General features: G+C 38.3%; 1 protein-coding gene across 2 annotated transcripts in view; it reads left to right on the forward strand.

Moving 5' to 3' along the window:
* EXOC4 (exocyst complex component 4) overlaps positions 1-27,321 on the forward strand; it is an 818,776-nt gene that overhangs the window by 223,018 nt on the left and 568,437 nt on the right. For both annotated transcript variants that reach the window (XM_007982965.3, XM_073009345.1), the window contains exons 8-9: positions 4,340-4,485; positions 9,122-9,210. In XM_007982965.3, the coding sequence (XP_007981156.3) occupies positions 4,340-4,485; positions 9,122-9,210 (235 nt within the window). The remainder of the gene's footprint in view (positions 1-4,339; positions 4,486-9,121; positions 9,211-27,321) is intronic.

The raw sequence follows: 27,321 nt of genomic DNA on the forward strand, positions 1-27,321 counted from the left end.
TCGAGACCATCCTGGCTAACACGGTGAAACCCCGTCTCTACTAAAAAATACAAAAAACTAGCCGGGCGAGGTGGCGGGCGCCTGTAGTCCCAGCTACTCGGGAGGCTGAGGCAGGAGAATGGCGTGAACCCGGGAGGCGGAGCTTGCAGTGAGCTGAGATCGGGCCACTGCACTCCAGCCTGGGTGGCAGAGCGAGACTCCATCTCAAAAAAAATAAAAAAAAATATATATATACACACACACAGTCATCAATCCATGGGTATCTTAGTGAAGGAACACATACTCATTTAAGCTAAGAAGATACATTAGGTGCTCCAAAGACATTTTATCTGTGGTTAACAATCACAACCATCCCTTTTCTTTTAAATTTTATTTGTATTGTAGATTTTTGTACTGAGGATTAATTTACAGAGTTCATTCTACTTTGGAGACTTTTTAATTTGCATATAACAACATATTCATTAAGGCTTCTTATATACTTTTTAAAAAAATGTTCAGCAGTTGTATTTTTTTGATTTGCTGGTCTGTTGCATGGCTCTATGGTGGAAGTAAAGAAATGTAATGCTTTAAGCAACATATAAATTGGGGGTAGTCAGGTGTCTTTTTTATTAAATAAGGACTAATAATATCAGGCAGTTTTTGATGAATACTTACTGAATGATGTAGAAAATGGGTGTTTTAAGAGTTCAGGAGAGGGTATAGCCAACTAGAGTGGCCTGGGAAGGGCTCATTGAAGAAAAAACATTGGAATTGTTCTTGGAAGGGTTTGTTTGTATTTATTTAGGAGAGAGGGTGATCTAGATTAGGCCTTTTAGAAATGAGAATGCCCACATATATTAAGGGAAGAGTTAAGTAATTTTGATTGCAGTGTTGGGTTCACATTTGAGAGAATAAGAGACACTTGGAAATATGTATTGAAGTCAGAATATTGTAGACGATGAAAGGAGTAGCCTTCTGATGATAGCAGCAGTGTTTTAGGACTGTCTGTTGATAGTATGTGAGGAGGACTGGAAAGGTAAGAGATGAGAGACAGAAAATTCAGTGAATACTAATTGAACTAAATTGGTGGCTCTCAAAATGGACAGAAATGGACAAACTAGGAGAGAGTTGAGGAACAGTCATTAATGATCTTGAGGACTAATTCCTTTATGGGCACAAAAGGTATGGGAATGTATCAAAAGATGGTCCTGAAGTTTTAAACCTGAAAAGTAGTGAAAATAAGAAACTACCAACAAAAAGAAGACAGAAAGAATTAATGCTTTTGTGGGAAGATGATTTAGGTTTCAGAGAAGTTGATTTTATTAGTGAAATATGTGAATGTATATCAAGCATGCAGTCACAGATGTGGGACTAGAGCTCAGGAGAGAAATGAGGAATAAATCACATTGTGATAAAGGAAACAGTAGATGTAAAGTTTAGAACCCAAAGACGAAAGGAAAATAAGATTATAGATATAGCATAAGGACCAATGCAAGATTTTTGTTGAGAAAGTAGGATAAGTATGTGTTTGCAGATTGAAAGCAGAAGTGGGTGGATAGGAATAGACTAACAATGCTGAGTGGTAACAATTAAAGGGAATTTACTGATGATGAGAAAAAGCAAAATGATCTTAAAATACCTGTGTTTTGAGGTCAGTATTTTATTACACAAGGTCTTAATCATTGGATTCTAGGATAGCAAGTCCTCAAAAGAGTTACTTGGATTAATGCATTTTCACGCTTTAGTAGAAACATCGCTCTGTCATGTTGGTGTTAACCATCTGAAATATGAGCGAAACAATGCATTTCTATACATCTTTCTGTGTTATTTTAATTTGAAATTCTTTTCTGGTTTACTGGTCTTTTTGATCACAGATTGCTGAAAATCTTATTAGTAGCAGTGACAAATATACAATATAATTTAGTCCCTGAGTTGAGTTATTCCTAGAGACCCAACTCAATATTCTCCCTGACCATTGGGTAGTTTGGGTGATGTATTAACAGAGATCGTATTTATCATTATATTATTTCATTCACATACTGAATAATACTCTAGTGGCTTCATAAATAAATAAAAAATATTTACCAGTCTATTGACATGTTTTATACTTTCCAGGTGCAATCCTTATTGGATTGAAATAAGAAAATGAAATGAAGTCCATTTACTGCCACCTATAGACCTGTGCTTATTTAGGTGCTCTCGTGTTGGGTGCATATATATTTACTATTGTTATATTCTCTTGCAGAATTGACCCCTTAATTAATGACCTTTTTTATCTTTTTTACAGTTTTTGACTTAAAGTCTATGTAAGTCTTTTTGACTTAAAGTCTAACTTTTTCCATATCTTTACTTTTAGTCCATGTGTCTTTATAGGGAAAGTGAGTTTCTTGCATGCACCACATTACTGGGTCTTATTTATGTATTTATTTATTTGTTATTTATTTATTTATTTTTTTGAGATGGAGTCTCGCTCTGTCACCCAGGCTGGAGCGCAGTGGCCGGATCTCAGCTCACTGCAAACTCCACCTCCCGGGTTTACGCCATTCTCCTGCCTCAGCCTCCGGAGTAGCTGGGACTACAGGCGCCCGCCACCTCGCCCGGCTAGTTTTTGTATTTTTTAGTAGAGACGGGGTTTCACCGGGTTAGCCAGGATGGTCTCGATCTCCTGACCTCGTGATCCGCCCATCTTGGCCTCCCAAAGTGCTGGGATTACAGACTTGAGCCACCACGCCTGGCCTATTTGTTATTTATTAGACAGAGTCTCACTCTGTTGCCCAGGCTGGAGTGCAGTGGCGTGATCTCGGCTCACTGCAAGCTCTGCCTCCTGGGTTCATGCCATCCTCCTGCCTCAGCCTCCCTAGTAGCTGGGAGTACAGGCGCCTACTACCACGCCCGGCTAATTTTTTGTATTTTTAGTAGAGACAGGGTTTCACCATGTTAGCCAGGATGCTCTCGATCTCCTGATCTCGTGATCTGCCTGCCTCCGCCTCCCAAAGTCCCAAAGTGCTGGGATTACAGGTGTGAGCCAGCGCACCTGGCCTGGGTCTTGTTTTTTAATTCATTCAGCTACTGTGTATCTAATCAGGGAATTTAGTTCATTTACATTGTGTTATTATTGATAGGTAAGGACTTACTGCTGGTATTTTGTTACTTGTTTTCTAGTCGTTTTGTAACTCTTCCTCCTTATTGTCTTTGTGGTTACATGATCTCTCTGGTAGCATGTTTCAATTTGCTGCCTTTTGTTTTTAGTGTATTTGTTATGGGTTTTTGCTTTGTGGTAATTCTTAGATTTTAAATTGGATTGATTTTATAAGTAGAACCTGTTGGCAGTAGTCAATTTTTTAATTTTTTTGAGACGGAGTCTCTGTCACCCAGGCTGGAGTGCAGTGGCGTGATCTCAGCCCATTGCCATCTCTGCTTCAAGTGATTCTTGTGCTTCAGCCTCCCAAGTAGCTGGGACTACACTTGTGCACCATCATACCCAGTCAATTTTTTTTTTTTTTTAAAGTAGAGATAAGGTTTCACTATGTTGGTCAGGCTGGTCTCGAACTTCTGGCCTCAAGTGATCCTCCTACCTCAGCCTCCCAAAGTGCTGGGATTACAGGCATGAGCCACTTTGCCTACCTAGTTGTCGATTTTTTAAAAGGTAATTGTTTTTCTTCTGTTGAAGCTCTCAAATGAGTAGTGGCTATGGAAATTCTTTGTAGGTCAGGACTTCTTAGCTTCCTGTGGCCTTTCTGTATCTCTTATTGGCAGGTTTGTTATAGTGTTTATCCACTATGTGTAATAGTGAGTGGTAAGAGCATGGACTTCCTAGTCCACTAGGGATCACTTTACAGCTCTTGAACCTCTGTAAGCCCCATTTCTTTGTTTATAATCTGTGAATTTATCTGATAAAATTCCGTGCTTTAAAAGAGATAATACATTTTACATGGATTAACATGTTGCCTGCATCATAGTCATCATAGTAAGCTCTGAGTAAATGTTATGGCATTGCTGCTAATGCTGCTGTAGTTCAGAATAGTAAGGATTAAATGGTGATTAAAGAGGAATGTTGATTCACTCACTCAGCACAATATCTGGCACATAGTAGATACTCAATAAAAACGTTCCTTTTACTCCCATGTTCAGATGCCCACCACACCTCTTCCCTATGAATAGGTAACAAGTAAATGACTTACTAGCTATAATGAATCTTTTCTTAGATCCCCAACTAGGAAAATTAATGACCAGGTTAATATATTCCTGAATGTCAAGGATGAGGTTTTAGAATTCGATTTGCATGGTTTTAAAATAGTTTTTCTTAATAGCACATTAAAAATGTGTATATTAACATTAACTTGTTTATCTGGTTGCACAGATGCTGTTAACTGAGTACTTGGATATGAAAAATACTCGTACGGCTTCTGAACCATCAGCACAACTAAGCTATGCCAGCACTGGACGAGAGTTTGCAGCCTTTTTTGCCAAGAAGAAACCTCAAAGGCCAAAAAATTCTCTTTTCAAGTAAGTATTATTCTGCTGTTAAGATAATAGGTTTTAAGAATTCTTAGACTGAAGTAAGATGACTTCCTACTTTATTGATAGCCATAACTTTCTGTAGCTTAAGTTGATTGAATAATTTAGAAGAAGTGAATATATGTTGAGTTTTATTTATTTTTGTTTTCTGTCAGGTGAAGTGGCTGTTTTGGGTATGGTGACTGGACTACCTGGAACTCCTAATAAAAATTTCTGGAACTTGTTTCAGGGAAGTTTTATTTAAAAATAAGAGAAATGAAACTCCCCAATTGTTTCTGGGGAATTTTATATGAAATGAAAGGAAATGAAATATGTCAGCCTTGAAAAAGCCCCAAGAGCCAAGAAACAACCTTTGTTAATAAAGTTATGCAAGTGTTTCTAGCTAAGCAGTATTGGGCCTTATGTGGTTACTTGTTTAATTAAAGAACAATCTGGGTTTTTTTTTTCCTAATTATTACCTTAGTTAACTCCACCAAGCCATGTGCCCAAAGTGTGTATCTCTTGGCAACAGCTAATAGTTAATAATATTGATAATAACTTCAATAATAACAGCTACCATTGATTGTTTCCTAGGTATCAGGCAGTGTACTGGGTGAGTTTCCCAAAATAATCTCAATTAAACATACTTTAAATTGGATTATACTAAATTTCAGCAGCAGCAGTAGTAGCTAACGTTTATTGAGTTCTTACTAAGTGCCACTCAAGGCATTACATTATTTTCATAGATTATTTTATTTACTAATTACAACAACCTTATAGGCAAGGGTTGTATTTTTAATACTTTGTACACATAAAAAAATTGAGACATGAATGGTTAAGGAATTTATATAAGGTCGCATAGCTAACATGTGGTAGAAGGAGGGTTTAAATCCTGGCAGTTTGACTTTAGATCTGTTTTCTTTTGAGAGTTTAGTAGATATTTAAGAAGTTGTGTCTGTAAATATAAGCATGTAAAGTGACCACCACAGAAGTATCCCAGTATATTGAATTTGTTCTTTTTCAGCATTTGGAGCTCTAATACCTTCTATTGATTCACATTTGAGGCTTGTTTTTGTCTTAGATTTGTAGTGTTTTTAATAATTAAAGAAAGCTTCAACAGTTTATTTATTTTGTGATCTAGCAGAGAGATTTATTTAGTATGTCCCTGCCAGAAATGAAATCTATTCCATTTATTGAATGCTTTCCTTTTTAAACAGTTTTATTCAGAGAGTAGCTGCAATATCAGTTAAAATGCTTTAGGCTGCAAGTAACATAAAACCTTAAATACAACAGGTTGAACTATAGGAAAGTTACTATCTCACATAACAGGAATGAATGTAGAGGTTTCCTTAATTCAACTGTACAGTATCGTAAAGGACTCAGCCCTTTTCATCTCTCTGTATTGCCATTCTCAACACATTAGTAATGTTTTCTATTGTGATCACGAGGTGTGTCCAGTCCACTAAAGACAGTGTGGGCAAGAAAATAGCATGTGATTCTCCCTGTGAATCTGTCTCTTTAAAAAAACATATAGACTTTATTTTTAGAACAGTTTTAGCTTTATAGAAAAGTAGAGCAGGAAACACAGAGAGTTCCTTTATATTCCCCCGTTCTCGTTTTACCCTATTAACATCTGGTATTAGCATGGTCTGTTTGTTAGAATTGATGAACCAGTATTGACATGTCATTATTAACTAAATTCCATAGTTTACATTAGGGTTCACTCTTTGCGTTGTACAGTTCCAATGGGTTTTCACAAAGGCATAAGGTCATGTATCCACCATTACAGTGTCATACAGAACAGTTTCACTGCCCTAAACATCTTCCATTCACCACATATTCATCCCTCCACCCTCCCTAACCCCTGGCAACCTCTGATCTTTTGACTGTCTCCACAGGTTTTGCTTCTTCCAGAATGTCATATAGTCAGAATCAGTGTTTAGCCTTTTCAGAATGGCTTCTTTCGCTTAGCAATATGCATTTAAATTTCTTCCACATCTTTTTGTGGCTTGATAGATGTCTCTTTGTGTTGCTGAGTAACATTCCTTTGTGTGGATATGCCTTAGCTTACTTATTTACCTATTGAAGGACATTTTGGTTGCTTCCAACTTCTGGCAATCATGAGTAAAGCTGCTCTAAACACTCATGTGCAGGTTTTGGTGTGACATAACTTTTCAACTCATTTTTGTAAATACCTGGGAGCAACATTGCTGGATCATTTGGTAACACTATGTTTAGCTTCATAAGACACTGTCAAACTGTCTTCTAAAGTGGCTGTACCATTTTAAATCTTTTTAAATTAGTACTTATTAATTATCAATTTATTAGTCATTTCTGCTAGTGACAAAACTCTTTGGTAAGTTCCTATTAAGCTCTAGGATTGGGTTGTAAGCCCATTCCTAAACTAGTCACTGGCAAGGGGAAGCAGATCTCAGTGGTTGTCTTAAACTAGTCAGGTTCCTCTCTGGTGCTAGGTTTCCAGCTGGAGAGGAAGCCACTTTTTCTGAGCACATGACTGAGTAAAGAGCAAGGAAGTAGAATGCCCAGATGGAATCAGAGCTATACCAGCAAGCACAAAGATAGTAGAAGGAAAAGGTAGTTGGTAGAGGCAACTGACACTGTCTCAAATGTGCCTCACCAGGTTCTTTTCTTGTCTTGTCTTGTATTTTCTTTTCTCTTCTCTTCTCTTCTTTTCTCTTCCTCTCTCCTCTCCTCTCCTCTTCTCTTTTTTCTTTTCTCTATTTCTAGCTCAATTGAACCTTCTAAATATGGAATCATTGCAGAAAGCAGGCTTTAGGGTTTTTAGAGTTCCTGCTCTCAACCATCACTCTGACTTTCAGCCTCAGTCAGACAGCATACACATTTTCAAACATTTAGCCAGTGCTTCTGAAGTTGTGGTATTGGAAAAAAAAATAGAAATTGTTGGAAATGAACAAATTGTCTTAAATAATTATTACACATTTATTATTATTGGGCAGTAATGAAACTTACCACAGAGACACAGAATTAGGCCATTATTACAGATGTATCTGTTTCCAGTCTTGGTTCTATCATTGAGCCCATGTGAGTCTGGGCAGGTCTCAGTGCCTCTGGCTATAAAATAAGGAGGTGAGATTCAATCTCTAGTGCCTCTTTTACTGCAAAATTATATCAATCTGTGACTTGTCGCAGACATAAAAAGAATTCCTGAGTAGCAAAAATACATCAAGTCATAAAGGATTAAGATTTTGGCGAGCTGTAATCTGTTTTTATCACATCTGTGAAGGACTTTATTACCCTCTTTAATTGCCCTTAGCTAAGGTTAATTAAGTTTGTTTAAGTCCTGCCTTATTGTGCTATGTGTGCCTCTCTATTCTTTGCTTAAGAGTTTATTTTTTTTTTCTTTGCCATATCTGATCAATAGCTGTCAGCATGCTTTTTGGAGGTCAGTGGCTTCTTTTCTGCCCTTGACTGGCAGGTGGCATGTTTGAAGTATACTGTACACTTTGCCTGCTTTCCGGCTGTTAGTACCCTCTTAGTTCTTGGCAGGGTGCAGAGAGGGGATCAAGTAACCCAAGTGTTTCCCTCACAGACTGACATTCATCTTGGTATTCATCTTCCTTGTCAAGGAAAGGATAAAGAAGGCATAATTAAGAAAATGATGGTGTGCCTGCCTTGTTGCCAGAAACCTATCCCATTAGCACTGTTGCTTGTACTATGTTGTTGCTTACCCCTTAGTGGCAGTCATTCATAGAAGGATTCCTCCGTCTGGCAGGTTGTTATCCTGCCTTTGAAATCTCAGTTTGAAATGGAATCTCTTAGCACATCAAAGGATTTACTGTTTGATATGTCATAATTTTATCTGTTTTTTTCTTACTTGCACGTTTCTCTTAAGACTGATTTGTTTTTGTTATTTCTTTTTATAGTTATTATTTTAGGTTTTAGAAACCTGTTCTTTGTCATGAGTCTCTCGTTGTCCTTCCTTCACCAGCGTTTCTAACCTCTGAAATAGTTCCTGGGTAGGTGTGAACAAATATTGCGTAGCTTGGTATTTTTGAGAGTATTTTATATGGTAGGCAGCTGGTCAAAAAACTAGCAGCCATGTAGAGAAGAAACTGCTTTTTAGGCCATTTAGGGAGAGACCATAGCTGCCTTGCTTTTCTGGTGCCATTTTTCAGCCACATTTCTAGTATGTCCTTTGTCTAGTCCTCTACCTATGGGAGTTAGGCGCGAGTTCTGCTCTGAGGAGCCAGTGTGTCTGTGTTGGCAGCTGGCAGTCACTGGTGACTTTTGAGCTGGATGGTAACGTAATTAGAATGATTTCATAGGATGCTCTCATTGCTGTATGTATAAGGATCTTGGCAAAGGCAGATGGGGGTCTGAAAGCAAAAGGAAGTTGGGGCAGATCAGAGTTGTACCAGTTGAAATGGAGAATAAGCAAAAGATCCAAATACGGTTGTAATGGAGCCTTAGCCAGGAATATCATTCATAAATCAATGTCTGTGGCAGCTGGCCCTGGCCCTGTCATGGTATAGCCAAAGTGTCTTCATCACAGAACGTCGGGAAGCACCACACAGACCAGAGTAGAATACTTGTGGAATACAGAGCTGGTCAGCCCTTACTCATTTTATACTTGCTTGTCTGTTCCCCCTGTGTTTCTCTGCAGGTTCGAATCGTCCTCCCATGCCATCAGTATGAGCGCCTATCTGCGAGAACAGAGAAGGGAACTCTATAGTCGGAGTGGAGAACTGCAAGGTGGGTGATTGTGCGTCTCTGGAAAAATTAATTTTCTGGAGGAATATCTCCTTTATTGCATGTGAGTTTGTTTCCTGAATTCACAAGATCCTTTCAAGATAACAAACATTTAATGACTTAATAATTTGTTTCGTCTATTTGCCAAGCAGGTAAAACTATTACTGTGGCTATAGGACTCATAAACCTGCGACTGTTCAAGTGGGAATTCAAAGCAAAAAGAGATGAGGCCAGGTTCGTCTTGCTTAAACAGAAGACCCGAGTCCAGTCAGAGTCTAGGAGAATGCTGGTCTTCTGCGACTGCCACTGTTCTTCTAATTGCTGTTTTTGACACCTTCTAGAATATTACAGGAGTACCTGAGATTTGGGAAAGGGAAAATGCAACCACTGTCATTATTGAAAGGGAAAAAGATTCCTCTAAATAGTATGTTATAATCGACATAACTGTGATACACAGGATCTTTGATACCCATGTGTGGTTACCAAAGAGTTGTAAGCTGAGGAAGAAAATATTTAGAAAATAAATGAAATAGGCCGGGGCCGGGCGCGGTGGCTCAAGCCTGTAATCCCAGCACTTTGGGAGGCCGAGACGGGCGGATCACAAGGTCAGGAGATCGAGACCATCCTGGCTAACACGGTGAAACCCCGTCTCTACTAAAAAATACTAAAAACTAGCCGGGCGAGGTGGCGGGTGCCTGTAGTCCCAGCTACTCGGGAGGCTGAGGCAGGAGAATGGCCTGAACCCGGGAGGCGGAGCTTGCAGTGAGCTGAGATCCGGCCACTGCACTCCAGCCCAGGCGACAGAGCCAGACTCCGTCTCAAAAAAAAAAAAAAAAAAAAAGAAATATAAATAAATACATTAGACTGATAACATTTCCTTCTGTGACAAAAAGATGCTGATCATAGTAAATGTAATGAGTTAAGAAAGATTTAGAGGTCAGGTGTGGTGACTAACACCTATAATCCCAGCACTTTGGGAGACTGAGGTGGGCAGATCACTTGAGTCCAGGAGTTCAAGACCAGCCTGGACGACATGGTGAAGCCCTGTTTCTATAAAAAGATACAAAAATTAGTTGGGCATGGTGGCATGTGCGTATTCCCAGCTACTCAGGAGGCTGAGGTGAGATTGCTTGAGCCTGAGAGGCAGAGGTTGCAGTGAGCTGAGATCATGCCACAGCACTTCAACCTGGGTGACAAAGTGAGACCACGGTTCAAAAAAAAAAAAAAAAAAATTGGTGAGGGTCTGCTAAGTGTAAGACATCTTAGGTGTTGGAAGTAATGGAAGTTGGGTACAGAGAAATATAAAGCCTAAAGATCTAGTTATGACAGTAAAGTATACATATGTGTGTGTGCATAAATACATACACACACACGTCAATAACAATATCAGGAAGTAAATACTAACAACTGAGTGTGTGGTATGGATAAATTGCTAGAGAAATTACAAGAAAGGAGTGATTACATAAATTATTTTATAACTCTGGGCTTTTCTCCATGAGGGATGGGAACAAATACTTTTACTGTCTTTGATGCATTGGAAGCACTTAGCATTTTGCAGTGACTGGCCTGTGTAATTAAATATTTAATTTTTAAGACTCATTATTCTATACCACAAGACTGTGAAGTAACCACTCAACCTTTCTTGATTTAAAGACTATTGCCTTGTCATTCCTAACTTCACCTTTATTATTAATAGAATAACCTCTAAGTTTTTTCAGAGATGCTGCTGTACTCTCTCATAGTTACATCACAGTGATAGTTCTACAGCCCATATATGTGGTCACCAGAAGTAAAAGCCTAGAAGTATGTTTAGGGTATTAGGAAGAGGAGATTAGCCTACCAACATTTTATTTAATATGAAAGGGTTGTCATGCATTCTGGAAGACATGCAACGTGCATGTCGAGGGTCTTGATGAAGAGGAGTACAGACAGTCATTAGACCTGGAACAAGTGAAAGGACAGAAAGGAGTGAAGGAGGAGGGTGACCCATGCTCTGGCAGGCTGCTGCCTCCCAGGAGAAGAGGCTAGGCTGCCGACAGTGAAAGGAAATGATGATAACAGAACATACGTTCTTGCAGGAGGTAGGATTGTGCTTGAACTGCCCTTAGCAGCTTATCTAAGGTTAGTGTATCTTCACATTCATGGTATCCTAATTTTAATTTCTCTTCAGAGTTGCCTTAAGGAATAGTTTACATTTGCCTCCATATTTTCTCTCCACCTGTCTTCTAATACACACATTTATTTAATGGTGACAAAGCGTCTCCTTTCTTCTTTTTTAGGTTGAGTCCTGATTATTTTCTTTCTTAAAAATTGATAAACATTATCTGTTAGAGCAGTTATAAGTTCCCAGCTAAATTGAGTGGAAAGTAGAGTTCTGTGTGCTCTTGTCCCCACACATGCCCACCTTCTTCCAGTGTCGACATCCGGCAGCACAGTGCAGCCTTCCATTTGACCCTTCCAGATGAACAGGCAGAACATGTCCCTATGGTTACATAGGGACCAAGGACCTCTCATCGCTCACTCACACTCAAGCATAGTCAGTCAACAGGGGCACAGGACTGATGGCAGATTCTTTCTGCTTGTATGAGTGAGTATGGAGAGCGCTCTGTGCGGCAGCCATGGAAAGGCTTTTCAGCCCCGCCCCAGTGGTCCACGCTCTCTTGAGAGACAGTATAGGGTGGCAGTGCAGAGTAGGCGGCTCTGGGCCCAGGTCACTTCCGTTTAGGAACCTAGCTCCCCAGCACTCTTTTTGTAATCTCCAGCAAGTTCCATGGTCTCTGTGCCTCTTTTTCCTTTTCTCTAAATGGGAATAAAAGTAACACTCCCAACTTCATGAGGTGGTCATGAAAATTAGGTGAGTTAAGCTAGGAAGTGTTTCAAAAGGTGTCTGACATACACTGGATGCTATGCCTTTCTTCTCCTCTTTTCTAGTACTGTGGTGTGACTTCAGAGTTTTCACACACATTCTGTTTGTCCTTTCTGTCATCTGTATATAGCTAAGCCTTCCTGAGCTTTCCAAGTTAAATTTAGGTGTCACTCATTCAGATGGGCTTCCCTGCTTGTCCCTCCTCTCTCAGCCTGTCACAAATACACACATATTCTGGGGTTGTGGCCCCTGCTGTGTGTTACTGCCACATCTTTAATGATGTTCTGCTGAGTACTTTCCATACTGCATTGTGGAACAACGCTCTCTTGTTTGAGTTTGCCACAAAACTATAAGCTCCAAGGGTAAAATACTATTTTATTTCCTGGGCTTCGCACAGCAGCTGGTACAAGAAATGTTTGATAAATACTGGTTGACTTAGTGACAGAATGAATGAGGACAGTTAGGATCTAAAATAGGATAGAGAGCACCATGGAGAGGCAGGAAGGGCCTGAAAGGAGCCACTTTCAGCTTTATAGTTTTCCATTAGTCTTTAAGTTGAAGGCAAAGTAGAGGGTATACATCTATGGTTTTGTCCTCTGCAGTTATAAGCTTTATTAAGTAGAAATATTGCCCTTGAGCTCTCTGGCCCAGGACAAAACTACTGTATGTAATTGAAAAACATTTTAAAATCTAAGTGACAGAGAAATTTTACTCTGTGAGGATGGTTAATGGAGAAATCACTATAATCTAACTAGGAATTTTCCCATCCTTCAAAAAGTTAATTGAAATACGGACTTTCAAGCACAAATCAATTGAACTTACCAGTTTTCAGCAAGGAATATTTCTGGTTACAACAGAAAAAAAGTAATAGTTAGCAAGCACATTATGTTCCTAATAACCATTAAAAATACTTTAGGTGAGCTGACATATTACACACTTGGTGAGAGAATGAATCAGTGGACCAGTTTTTGTAAAAGTTTGATGTTTCATTCAGGAGGGAAAGTTTCTCTGATGAATACTTTTAACATTTCAACAGGAAAAAAAGAGAAGAAAATCATACCTGTCTTCCATTAAAAACTGCTGTCCTTTTTCAATTATTCCATTAATCTGACTGGTCCAAGGACCACAACGAGATTTGCAGTTCAACTTATCCCTGAAAAGGCATAATTGAATAATTCAGTCAAACCATAAGAGACTAGGGGAAGATTTTTGTTTCTTCTGTTAACACCATATAGCGGCAGCTTTGCTTCCCAGTAGTTTCGGTTCATAGGTCAACTTTTCCTTCCATCGCAGGGAAGCGGCAAAGAAATCCACCAGAAAGACAAAGTAACATTAAAAAGCTCAAATTTTACAAAAGTTAAGTTCCTGCCAACATTTTCAGTTTATCATACAATTAGAAATGTTACTCAGTCTAACAACACCCAAGGGGATAAAAGGATTAAAAAAATGAGATTTCTTTGGTGTTATCAACCCATCTCAATAGGCTCTAACTGTTATGGTACAGATGGTTCATTATATAGTCTGCTGTTGGCAGTTGGGCTGCAGAGATGCGGGTGCTGCTTCAAAATGTGTGAGATACCAGGTGGAAATCTAACTTGTGGATGTGTCAATGTTAATCATGGGCTTCCTGTGGTTTTAGCCTCTGCCGTTTCATTGTACTTAGACAGCAGTGTTGGGAGTGAAGAAAGATACAAGTTTTAATGAACATTTAATTTGAATATAGCTTCTCAGGTTTAATGTATAATTCTTCACGGGAATAGCTGATTGATGAACACATTATCTGGTGAGGGTTGAAAACAAAAAACGAAAAACAATCTAAAGACTGCCAGTCATGACCAAAATAAGCTCACAGGTTTATCAGTGACATTCTGCCTCAGATTTCTCATAGGAAAAAATGAGAACTGTTATCAGTCCTGACTACTTTAGGGAAATGTTGTGACTATTAACTTAAATTATTAATATTAGAAATTTCTACATTAGAAACATTAGATTAGCAATGTTGATTTAAATGATAAAATGGTGTTTTAAAAAATCATCTTGGGCCGGACACAGTGTCTTATACCTGTAATCCCAGCACTTTGGGAGGCCCAGGTGGGCAGATCACTTGAAGTCAGGAGTTCGAGACCAGCATGGCCAAAATGGTGAAACCCTGTCTCTACTAAAAATGAGAAAATTAGCCTGGTGTGGTGGCAGATGCCTGTAACCCCAGCTACTTGGGAGGCTGAGGCAGGAGAATTGCCTGAACCTGGAAAGTGGAGGTTGCAGTGAGCTGAGATCGCACCACTGCACTCCAACCTGGGTGACAGAGTGAGACTCCATCTCACAATAAGTGATTAAATAAATAAGTCAGTAAATAAATAAATAAAAATAAAAAAATTATCATCATGCAGTTAAGAGTGCTCCATCTGCTTCTTTACTTCCCATTTTCTCTTCAACTGCAGTCCACTGAGTTAGCTCTCCTCCGAGTCACTGGTGGTCTCTGCTTGGCAGACTTAGTATTAGCTTTTTCTGGCATTCATTTCACTTGATCTTTCTGCTGTTTTTCTTTTCTTATCCTCCTGTTCTTTCTGAGTCTTGTCAAAAGCCTGTTGGAGTATCTCATGATTTGGTCCTGGTATTTCTTCTGTGCTCACTTTGTAGACTTTCCCCAGATGATCTCAGCCAAGACCAAGCTTCACTCGGTGCCTGAGCACAGCTGACCTCCATGTCTGTGTCTTCTGCCCTGTTCTCATTGTTTTCTGACCTTTTCTAGCATCTTGTCTCTCCACATTATAATTCTTTATCGCAATATTTAAAACATTTTTCTCATTATACTTTTCTTAATATGTACATGTCTTATTAATTTCTTAACTTCCTTCACTTCCCTTGACCCAGAATGCAAGCCTTATTCACGGGTACATTTCAGTACCTAGGATAATGCTTGGCTTGAATTAGGCACTTAAAGACATATATGATGAACACATATGATTCTGTCTTTAATATCTCCTTATTTGTAGGTACAAGCCTACTTATGTGAGAAACCTAGTGGCTGTTTAAATAAACAGACTGGGAGTCCTGTGATTTGTCTTTTCTCATTTTTAAGGATATTAAAGCTCGTGAATGAGTAAGAGTATATTAATTTTCATTGATTCAAATAGAAATATATACTCCATTTCCATTATGTTTTCTTTTCTATCTCGGGACTGCTTAATACTTCTGTTTTTATTCAATGATATTACCTTTAGAGTACCATTTTTATTTCCATTAGTTTAATGAGTGGCCTTTCTATAGCCCTGACATTAAAATGTTCTGTAAATCTCCAACCACTTGAGACTTCACTTCTTTAAGATGATTTGCATTACATAGTAAATATGGACATACTGGCATAAGGAAAAACAGCTCTTATACTGACCTGACTTGAATTTTCAGAGTTTTTCTAATAGGTTGTTGGTGACTAGGATTGTGAATGCTTAATGATATTGTATGTAATTAATCTGTTCGGGGGTGTCTTGCCTTAAGAAAAGGTTTGAGATAGTATTTGAGATAGATTCACTCTGAGTTGATTATCCATTTTTACTAAAAGGGTTTATAATAGGAGTCTCATATATAGCAAGCTGTTCTGTAATGGAGCGTTCACGGCAATATTTCACTTTTGCACACATTTTCGGGGTCATTTTGATTGAAGTGAGGTGCGTTATTTTGTATAGCAATATTACGCTCATGACGTATATTTGTTCTGCAGCCTTAAATATAAGAAGCACTTTCAAAACTTTATACCCTGAAATTTGATTAGAAAATTCTTCGTAGCCTTCTAGAATTTGCTTAATGACTTTGTTAATAATAACTATGTAACAATATGCAGGGAACATGAAAAAAAGTACATTTTTTCTTCTGAAAATTGCATATAATTATCGCAAAATAACTTTTAATCTTTCATAGTTATCTTTTCTGTCTTAGCCTCTAAAATAGTGTTTAAAAATTGATTCCCCTTTTCTTCGTAGATTTATATTCTTGCTTTTTTAAAAGAATGACCTTAAGTTACTTATATGTAAGATTTGTCTTATAATAAAGTTATAATAGAATTTTTACAAATGCTAATTGCTTTCTCTATCCCTAAGATGTTATAACTAATAAATATACTTTCCTCAGGTCATGAACAGATTGCATTATTTCAAATCATTTAGGAAATAAAATTATTCTTATGCCAAGATTGTTATCAAGTGTATTACTTTTTAGCCTTAATTGATATGATGTAGAAATTTATTTTATTTAAAAATATTCTTTAGTTATGAATTTAGTTTATACAAATTAGATTTGTTTTCTGAATAAATCTGATCCATGCATTATTTTGTCTAGCCAGTAGACAAACCATGGGTAGCTGAACCATATGGAAGAGCCTGGAATTTACGATAACATGGATCTTTGAGAGTACAAAATAGCAATCACAAAGCCCATTGCTTAGTAAAGCCTAAGAACCTCACTCTTGAAATAATGATACTTGGTCATCACACAGAACTAGTTGATGACATCTAACCTTATTTCTAAAAGGATTCTATTCATTCATACAGATGTGAGAAAAGAGGGAATGCTGGTAAATGAAATATAATATATTTGAGTTTTAAAAGTTAAACAAATGCATTTCTCTATATTTGTATTATACTTCAATTATAAGGTTTTTTTTTAAAAGCCAAATTTATGGCCAGGGGGTGGTGGCTCACTCCTGCAATCCCATCTCTTTGGGAGGCCAAGGTGGGTGGATCACCTGAGGTCAGTAGTTTGTGACCAGCCTGACCAATATGGTGAAACCTTGTCTCTACTAAAAATAGAAAAATTAGCTGGGCTTGGTGGTGTGTACCTGTAGTCCTAGCTAGTCAGGAGGCTGAGATAGGAGAATTGCTTGAACCCGGGAGGTGGAGGTTGCAGTGAGCCGAGATCGTGCCACTGTGCTCCAGCCTGGGTGACAGAGTGAGACTCCATCTCAAAAACAAACAAACAAACAAAAAAACACTAAATTTGTGTAAAAAGTTTTTGTTTTCAGAATAAAAACTTCTGAAACGATGCAACAGGGAAATTTAAAAGTTAACTTATATCTCATATTTTTAATTATTTGATTCACATTAGTTTTTTAATAAGGTAGAAATAACAGCTTTGCTCATCTTATTAGACCTTTTTTAGGCTTTATACAAGAAAGTATATTTTTAGCAATTCTAATAGTTTATGTAATACCACTCATTATGAGTTAAGCCTTGTTAAAGTACAGAGAAGACCACAAACATTTATGGCATATAGTAAAGAAAGTAATTATTAGAAACGGGTGAAAATGCTAAATAATGAATTTATTATTGTCCCAATAAACACAATTCGTGAGATAATTTTGTATTTGAAAATGAAGTTTGGATCCTTTTAGGAATACTAATAGTATTAATAGAAGTTTTTCCTTTCTGAAGGGAGCTATTAATTACCAAATTTCAGAGGAAATTTATGTAAACATGCAGGTAGTGTGATATCTGGAAAATCAAACAATAGATTTTAGTGTTAGAAAGTGCTTTAGAACTCATAGTCTAGTGCTTTTTAAATTCATTTTTAGTTATAGAACTCTTCTTCTGTTTCATCTTATTTCACAGTTCAAGGTAGACAACAGGTAGAAGTGGAGATGGTTTAACAAAGTGGGGTTGAGGATTCAGAGCCCCATCTGCCCCAGCCCCCACTTCATATTTTTCTTTTTCCTTCCTCTGTGTGGGCACCCAGAGTACTATTGAAAACACTGAAGACTCAGAAGCAGACTTACGGAAATATTATATGAGGGAGAAATGACGTTATAAAGTTTAGGAAGAGAACAGACCAGCCAATAAAGAATGGTGAGACAATTGATCATGCATACAGGAAAAAAAAAAAAAAAAAAGAAATTGGATTTGTACCTCATATCATTTAGGGAAATGAATTTTCTGTTTTTTTGTTTTGTTTTGTTTGTTTGTTTGTTTTTTGAGACGGAGTCTCTCTCTGTCGCCCAGGCTGGAGTGCAGTGGTGCTGTCTTGGCTCACTGCAAGTTCTGCCTCCCAGGTTCTCGCCATCCTCCTGCCTCAGCCTCCCGAATAGCTGGGACTATAGGCGTCCACCACCACACCCAGCTAATTTTTTGTATTTTTAGTAGAGATGGAGTTTCACTGTGTTAGCCAGGATGTTCTTGATCTCCTGACCTCATGAGCCGCCCGCCTCGGCCTCCCAAAGTGCTGGGATTACAGGTGTGATGCCCGGCCGGAAATAAATTTTCAATAGGTTGATAACTCAAATGTGAAAGACAAGCCTATTCATAACAACATTATTTTAGTAGCAAAAACTGAGAAACAGCTCAAATACACATAGAAAGAAGGATGGATATGTAAGTTGTCCTAGAGCCACGAAGTAGAATACTATGTAGCAATGAAAATGAAATGAACTATGCTATACATTGAGTTGGTTGAATCTCAAAAGTAGTCATATAAGAAAATATTAGATTATATATTAGAAATTAGATTATATATAAAAATATGTAAACATTTATAATGTCATATATATAAAATCTCTATAAAGTCTAATATATAATATATAAATCTAATATCTTACACATGTAAACTTAATATGTAATATATGAATCTAATATATAATATCTAATATATTTAATATATGTAAAATCTAATGTCATTTGTATGAAGGTCAGAAGCAGACAGGACTGAATAGCGTGTTTCATAGGAATATATCCTGTGTGATAAAAAAGTGAAGAAGGTAAGGGCATAAATATAAAACTGGAGGAAGAGATCACCTCTGGAGAGGATGGAGGAGGGATGTAACCAAAGAGAGGAGCTTGTGGGGATTCAAAGATACTAGTAATGTTCTGTTTCTTAAGCTGTTATAGAAATACTGTTGTTTTATTCTTTTAAAAACTGTACAAATGTCATATGCGCTCATACATTTCGTAAAAATGTACAGATATAAACAGTTTTTAAAGAAGTCTCGTAAAGCTTTAGAGACAAAACCATGTATGTAGTTTAATGTTCCCATTTAGAAATCCAGACCAAATGTGGGGTTTTCTGGACAGCAGCACTTCTGTTGCAACTCCTGGTATGTGCCAAAGCTATCAACTACCCCTGAACTAGTACTGTACCTTAAGTCATTCATGAGAAGACATCTTTGTGGTTAGAAGAGTTTCCTCCCAACTTACCTGTTCCCTCCATCATCCTCCATCTGGGATGTCAGACACCCAATATTAATTGGAGTCAGCAGCGATTAGACTTTTGTTTTCTGTGTTAAATGACTTTCTGTTTATTTATTAATCCTGTGTAGATTTATTGTATGTTTACTTGTGCTGGATACTTCATTAGGCCCTCAGAATAAAATAATGAACAGGACTGTCTTTGAAGGCCAAAAGAAAAGAAAGGAACTATAAATGTGTCACTCAGATGGTCACCTGCCTCCCAGCATTTGTTCCCCCTTTCCTCCAAATTCATAGAGTCCCTGATATTTTGCTAGTCACAGAGCCACCCAAAATAGGAACATTTCTAACTTTCCTTGCAGCCAACGTGGACATGTAATTGAATTCTGGCTAATAGGATGTGATTGAAAGTAATGTGTGTAACTTTTGGTCATGCTCTTAATGGGAAGAAAGGGGCTGTCTTTCTCTCCCAGCCCAGCATGTGTGTGAAGGTATGAATATGAATGGAATGTGGTAAGTCCTCCTCAACCATGCAGGTGAGGCAGCACTGAAGGGAAGCTACAGCAACAAGACAGAGGGGGCCTGGGTTTCTGATACTGTGCAGTGCCATACCTCAAGAACTTCCTGGACCAGAGTCACCACATCATCCCAGACTTCTGCATGGGAGAGGAGTAGACTCTGACTTGTTAATTCACTAGTGTTTTGATTCATGTTACATGCAGCCCTACTTATATCTCAGTTAATTCAGCAGGAACACCAGTGATCACAGCTCTGTGATGCACACTATCACGGAGTTGTGTGTATGTATATGGACAACTGGGATGCATATAGAAGTTCTGGGAAAGGCAGGGAGGCATCTATAAATATTTAAAGCTTAAACTTGGTTATAACAGATGAAGAGAAGTTTTCCAGGTAAAGAAATTGAGGCAGGCATTTCAGGTACCAGACACAGTACGGGTGAGTGTATGAAAGTGTGAGAGTATAGGCTCTTCTCTCATCAGAATTTCACAACATGAATCGGATATTTTTCTACTAATTAAGGAACTCAGTTTATATATACAGATTTTTACTGATTGTAATTTGTTACTTTCAGGAGTCAGAGATGAAAGTACATCAAAGCTATTGTGAATGGCTTTGGCCATTGTTCATCCTAATAAGAGATCAAGAATTGATAAGAACCAATGGTGTACTGGTGATATAGTGCATTAATAACTTTGTTTTAAATGCACTTACTATAGCGTATTATATTAGACTGTGCATGGTAGCTGAGGCTGGACATATTGGTAGAGCTCCCAGCACAACCTATTTCTAAACTACCTTGAGTTAAAAATAGAATGTTCAGCTTGAACTGCAAGTGATCATGATGGCTGCCTGGTTCTATATAGAGATTGCAGAGCTCTGTGTGCTCACATCTGATTTCCAGCTTGTCATTTTGGTGTGGATGAAAACATGCATTAAGTTACTTCTGGCTTCCCCACAATTTTAAACTGGAAAAGCCCATATTACGGTAATATATGATAGTATGTATGAATGCGACATGAATATTGTAATAGTCATAATATAGGATGTTCATTCCTAGAATTGTGATGACATCTACTGAATTGCAGCCAGTAATTTGCATATTCATGCCCACTTAGCTCAAATAAGTCCCTGTTTGTTTGCACATTAATGTCTGATTTCAGCACCAGCTAACTCATTTACATATCCCTGTTCAGTTGGTTAGTGATGTTCATCTGTGGAATATTGGTGCAGCTCTCTTTGGGCTTTGAGTAGCTTGGGGAGTGTTATGGTTTAGCGGAATGATCACCTATTACTCATCCTAGCTTTTCTAGGCAAGGCACTTTACTTTTCTGAGCTCTAGGTTATTCATCTGTGTAATGAAGTTAATGCTAGTTAGTTCTTAGGGCTGTCATATCAGTTGACACACTGGAGGTTATGGTGTACAGTCAACATTTCTAGGCCAACTATATTCTGGGGCCTGTTCCTGGAACATTTTCTGTGTACAGAGGAGTTCTAGATGCTGTAGAAGATAAGACATGTAAATAGTCACAGCTTCAGTGAATATTAGAAGTACTTTGGGGAGTACAGAAGAGAAAACACTCAACATTTTCAAGGGAAGTCATAGGGAGTATTACAAAGGTGGAATCCTTACGCAGAACTGGTAAGATGAGTTGACACTGAACAAGGGAAGGGAACTCGCTACAAGTAGGGAGAAGATGCGAATGAACACACAGATGTGTGAGAATTTCATGGAACTGGAAATAATTTGTTGTGGTTAAGCGTCAAGTGTATGGGGAAGATTGAATATAGACAGGGAAGACTGGTAGGCAGATCTCAAAAGACCTGGTATGCCATAGCAGAAAGGTTCCATTTTTGTCCTGTGGGTGATAAGGCGTCCTCCAACGGTTTAAAGTAGGAGAGTCGCATAATGAAACGTGCAGTTTAGAAAATGTTTTCTGATGACTGTGTGGAGAATGAATTGAGTGGAATGAGAGTGTACACAGAAGCAAGTTGTGTTGTTATTTCAGGTGAGAGCTTATAGAAGAATATTTAGGTGAGGTGGGAAGTGACCCAGAACCTATTTTGGAGGTAAAATCAGTTGGACATGGTGACTCATTCTGTGTGGTGTTTCAGCAGGAGGGATGTGTTTTGGTGTCTTGGGTAGGTAATGATATTATTTTTTAAGATAGGAAATATGAAAAGAGGAGTAGTTTTTATGGAGCATTGGGGTAAAGATAGTGTTTCATTGTATATGCTTTTAGTTGTGTTTAGATCTGTCTAATCTAGCCCAATATAATTTTATTACATAGTCTAATCTTCTATTTTTCCTTCAAGTGTAAGGCTTTCAGCAGTTTGTGATTACTCTTAACCATTACTCTTCCCAAGTTCAGAGTAATGGAGTTACGGTTTTCTTCCATCCCTTTTCCTGTTTTTATTTTTTAATTGCAAATACTACTTTCTCTTTTTTTCTAGGCTTTCATTGATATATTAGTTTTAGTGCCCACTTTAGTCTCTTAAGAATATGAATTCTTTAATTTTTATTCTTTGATGTACCCTGTATTTTTATTATTAAAATCAAACTACTAGAGATGTTTCTTGATAACTTGCTCTGACTTTGTGCAAGTCACTTAACCAGTTTTCTCAGTTGCAAAGGGAAGAAGGTAAATCATTTTTTTGTTTTGTTTTGTTTTGAGTCTCATTTATCTCCAAAGCTCTAGGTTCTTGGATTCTCAGTCACTTGCCCACTGTCTGTTCCTCAGGGCAGAGTCTGGGGACTAGTTAAGGTTCAGAGTGTGGTCTGTGGAATGTGACTTACTACCTAGGTGACTTTGGGCACATTAACTCCTTATGTGTGTCACTTTCATTTTCTTAAACTGTGAATATAATATGCCTAACCTCATAGGGCCATAGTGATGATGAAATGAGTTAACACATGAAAAATGTTTAAAACTGTGCCTGGGGCCTGGCACAGTGGCTCATGCCTGTAATCCCAGCACTTTGGGAGGCCGAGGTAGGTGGATCACCCGAGGTCAGGAGTTTGAGACCAGCCTGGCCAACATGGTGAAGTCCTGTCTCTACTAAAAATACAAAAATTAGCTGGACATGGTTGCACACACCTCTAGTCCCAGCTACTCAGGAGTCTGAGGCAGGAGAATTACGTGAACCCAGGAGGCAGAGGTTGCAGTGAGCCAAGATCGCACCACTGCACTCCAGCCTGGGTGACAAAGCGAGACTCTGTCTCAAAGCAAAACAAAACAAAAAACTGTGCCTGGCACATGTTAAGTACTGATAAATGTTAGCAACTCTTATTTTACCCATAACCTGTAGCACCTGGCCTCATTCTTCACACATAGGAGGCACTCAGTAAATTTTTTTTTAAATTAATGCACCAATAAGCCTGTTAATGGACAAGTAAGTTCTAGTAGTATCTCCTAGAAGGGTCTCTAGAAACTCCTCCCCCCACCCCCGTTTTTCCTGTTTTCTTCTCTGACAGAAGTCTTTCTAGAGTGTTGAGAAAATATGTTTACCTCAGAGATTGTCCCAGTCTTGTAATGTTAAGTGACATCCATTTTGAGAACGTAGGTGTGATTCACATATACCTCTAACTAAGAGGGCCATACTTGGTGACCTTTAGTGAATTCGTCTTTCCGGCCTATATCCACCCCAGAGAGAAATATTAATGGCCATAATGAACGTGGCCATTTTTCTTCAAAACCATTTGATCTGCAGAGGCACAAACTCAAAATTTTACTACACAAATAATTTAGGACGATAGGAATATGGCTAGTAAAGAAGTTAAAATGGAAAGGACAGCCCTTCTGTATATGAATTAATGGCAGCTGAAAATTTGGCGTTGTTTTATGTACATTATTGTTTTGCCTTCCTCTTGCCTCCAGCTTGACATCACTTTCTTGTCGCTTGTGAAAACAAAAATAAAAATGCTGTTGTAATCCTTTAACGGATTAGGTAATACATTGGTGAGGGAGAGCTTCTTTCTTCAAGTCTACAGATTGGAAAACTGACCTCTTCCAGAAGTACCCTTATAGACACACTCAGAAATAATGCTTTACTAGCTCTGTGGGCGTCCCTTAGCCCAGTCAAATTGACATATAAAGGTAACCATCACAGAAACAAAGTTTGAAAAAAAAAATTTACAGCTGATCTGAAAGGGAAATTTTTGACTTGCCTTGGAAAGCAAGCAATGAATTGTTTATGGATATCATTCCCCACAGCATGTCTGCTGAAAGAGGACTGATAAAAACAAGGCTATTGATGGGATGAATCATTCAATCATTTATGATTATCTACCATTTCTAGATTACAGGACTGTTATTGAGAACCATTAACTCCATATCCACTTAAATATGTTGTGAATCATTTTTAAAAATTCCTCAAGACAGGAACTTTTTCCATAAGAATTCTTTAACATGTAAATTGAGTGGTTGACTATCATTCCTAAATTATGGTGTTTCCCCTAACACAATAGATGCAGTTGCCTTAAAATAGATACAGAATTTGGTTTAACTTATTCTAACCAATGGAAATCCTTTGTCATCCCCAAATGATACTCAGTATGGTCTTCTTTTTACTGTCACTTCCAGGACATTTTTTAGGCAATTATAATGCCCAGGAGAAATAATTAACTCTTTTTAAGTAACTTCTACTTTAGTTGGTTTCTGTTTAGTTATTAGCCATATTTGTTGCATTTTACACTTTGAAATTTATAGTTCCTATAAATACTTTTAGAAGTAATAATAATATACATTATATTAAAGAAAATTGAGTGTGGCATGGTGGCTCACACCTGTAATCCCAGAACATTGGGAGGCCGAGGTGGGTGGATCACGCAAGGTCAGGAGTTCGAGACCGACCTGGCCCACATGGTGAATACAAAATTAGCTGGGTACAGTGGCATATACCTGTAATCCCAGCTACTTGGGAGGCCGAGGCAGGAGAATCGCTTGTGGCTGGGAAGTGGAGATTGTAGTGAGCTAAGATCACGCCATTGCATTCTAGCCTGGGTGACAAAAGTGAAACTCTGTCTCCAAAAAAAAAAAAAAATTTGTGTCTCTAACACTGCAGTTTTAGATGCCTGTACACTGAATCTTTTCTGTTCTTTCTCCCTTTTTTAAACCTTAGTTTATTTGTTAATATTATTATTACACTTTGATTAGATTTCACTTATTATTGAGGTGAATGTACCTGCAGTGAAGTAACATGCACTCATCTTAGATGTACAGCTGAATTCTTGCACACATATATTCCCATATAACTACCACCCAGAAGATTTCCCATGCTTCTTACCACTCCCTGAGGGTCAACACTATTCTGATTTCTAACTCTATCTCTTAGTTTTGCCTGTTCTTTAACTCTAAATAAATAGAATCATATTGTGTTTTGTGTGTCTGGCTTCTGTAACTCAACAAAATGTCTGGCACATTCATTCTTGCTGATTTGCATATCAGTTTTTATTATTGCATAGTATTTTATTCTATGACTATAGGACAATTCATTCATTCACCTTTTAATGGACTTTCATTGTTTCCACTATGGGGCTGCTATAGATAATTATCCTATGAACAGTTGTGTTACAAATGCACTAATTTCTCATAGGAATATATCTAGGAATGGAATTGTTGGTTCATGATATCGGCATGTGTTTGGCTTCAGGAGATACAAGCATTTTACCTTTATAGAAATTGATAAGAAATTGTATAACATTATCAGTTGCTCTACATTCTCACTAATGTATTTTTATGGGTTCAAATTTTTACCATTCTCTTGAGTGTGTAGTATACCTTCTTTTTTTTTTTTTTTTTAAGAGTATACTTTTTTTTTTAAGAAAAAAATAGAAGAGTCTAAGCTTTCCTTACTTCTGCACTCTTCCCCTGCCCCCATACTGGCAGGAATTTCTGGATATGATTATTTGCAATACAGACTGTCTGCCAGTTTACTGATTTACAGTACAGCTTTTTTTGTTGTTGTTGTTGGTTTTTTTTGAGATGGAGTCTTGCTCGTCCCCCATGCTGGAGTGTAGTGCACCAGTGTGATCATAGCTCACTGCAGCCTTGACCTCCTGGACATCAGGTGATACTCCTGCCTTAGCCTCCCAAGTAGCTAGGGCCACAGGTGTACACTACTGGATGAGCTATCATACCTGGCCAGCTTTTTAACTTTTTTGTTGAGACAAGGTCTCACCTTTTTGCTGAGGCTGGTCTCAAGCTCCTGACCTCAAATAGTCTTCCTGCCTCAACTTCCCAAAGCACTGGGGTTACAGGCTTGAGCCACTGCACCCAGCCAGTATAGTTTTTCATAGTTCAGTGATCTTGTATTCTTTCTAGAAGAAGTCCTGATCATGTTCATACAGTTTCTACCCAGGATTCTTTAGTGGCCTTTCTTACTAGAAATCCCCTACCATATTTCTTAGCACCTTCGAGGTGGAAGATAAAGGTATCTCCTCTCTTTCAACTTTTTGTAATGTTTTGGTCAGTGGTTTTCTAGTTGGAATGATCTTTTTATTGCTTCTTTGTTACTGATATTCCCACTGGTAGTAGACAGAATTCTAGAATGACCCCAGTGACCAGACCCATGCCCATGTAGTTATAACTTTTCCCCTTAGTGTGGGTGGTGTCCATGATTCTGATGGACTGTCACTCTCAGGGTTCGTTTTTTATATGGCAACACTGAATGGATTTTGCCAGTGTGATTAAAATCCCTAATAATTTAAGTTTGAGTCGATCAAAAGGGAGATTACCGTGGTTTGGCCTCACACATTCATTTGAACCCTTACAAGAGACAAAAAGCAGCAGAAGGTGCTCTTCTGTTAGCCTCAAAGTAGTAATTCTTGTGAATAGATTAGGCCATGTTGTAAGGACCTGGGATCATCTATCTAACAGCCAACAGAAAAATAGGGCCCCCATTCTATAACCAAAAGGAACAGAATTATCCCAACAATCAGAATGAGCTAGGAGGAGGGCCCTAAGCCTTGGATAAGATTGTGACCCTGCCTGACACCTTGATTTCAGCATAGTAACCCTGAACACAGGACTCAGCTAACCCATGCCTGGACTTCTGACCCACAGAAATTGTGAGATCGTCAATTTTTGTTTTTCTAAGCTGCTAAATATGTGAAATTGCCCCTTTGAGACTCCCATGTAGTTCGTAAGACTGATGGATGAAAGTTGCTAGACTAGCTCTCTTGTTGTAAGAAAGGAAAATACCCTACCCTACCCTACCCTAAATTTACTCCAACCGTCTGTCAGTCTTTTTTTTTTTTTTCTTTTTGAGACGGAGTCTTGCTTTGTCGCCAAGACTGGAGTGCAGTGGTTCTGATTGCGGCTCACTCACTGCAACCTCTGCCTTCCAGATTCAAGCAATTCTTCTGCCTCAGCCTCCTGAGTAGCTGGGACTACAGGCGCTTGCCAACAAGCCTGGCTAACTTTTGTATTTTTAGTAGATATGGCGTTTCACCATGCTGGTCAGGCTGGTCTCAAACCCCTGACCTCCTGATCCACCCACCTCAGCCTCCCAAAGTGTTGGGATTACAGGGGTGAGCCACCACGTCCTGGCCAAAGTAAC

This window comes from Chlorocebus sabaeus, chromosome 21 (genome assembly GCF_047675955.1).
Source record: "Chlorocebus sabaeus isolate Y175 chromosome 21, mChlSab1.0.hap1, whole genome shotgun sequence".
NCBI classification, from domain to species: domain Eukaryota; kingdom Metazoa; phylum Chordata; class Mammalia; order Primates; family Cercopithecidae; genus Chlorocebus; species Chlorocebus sabaeus.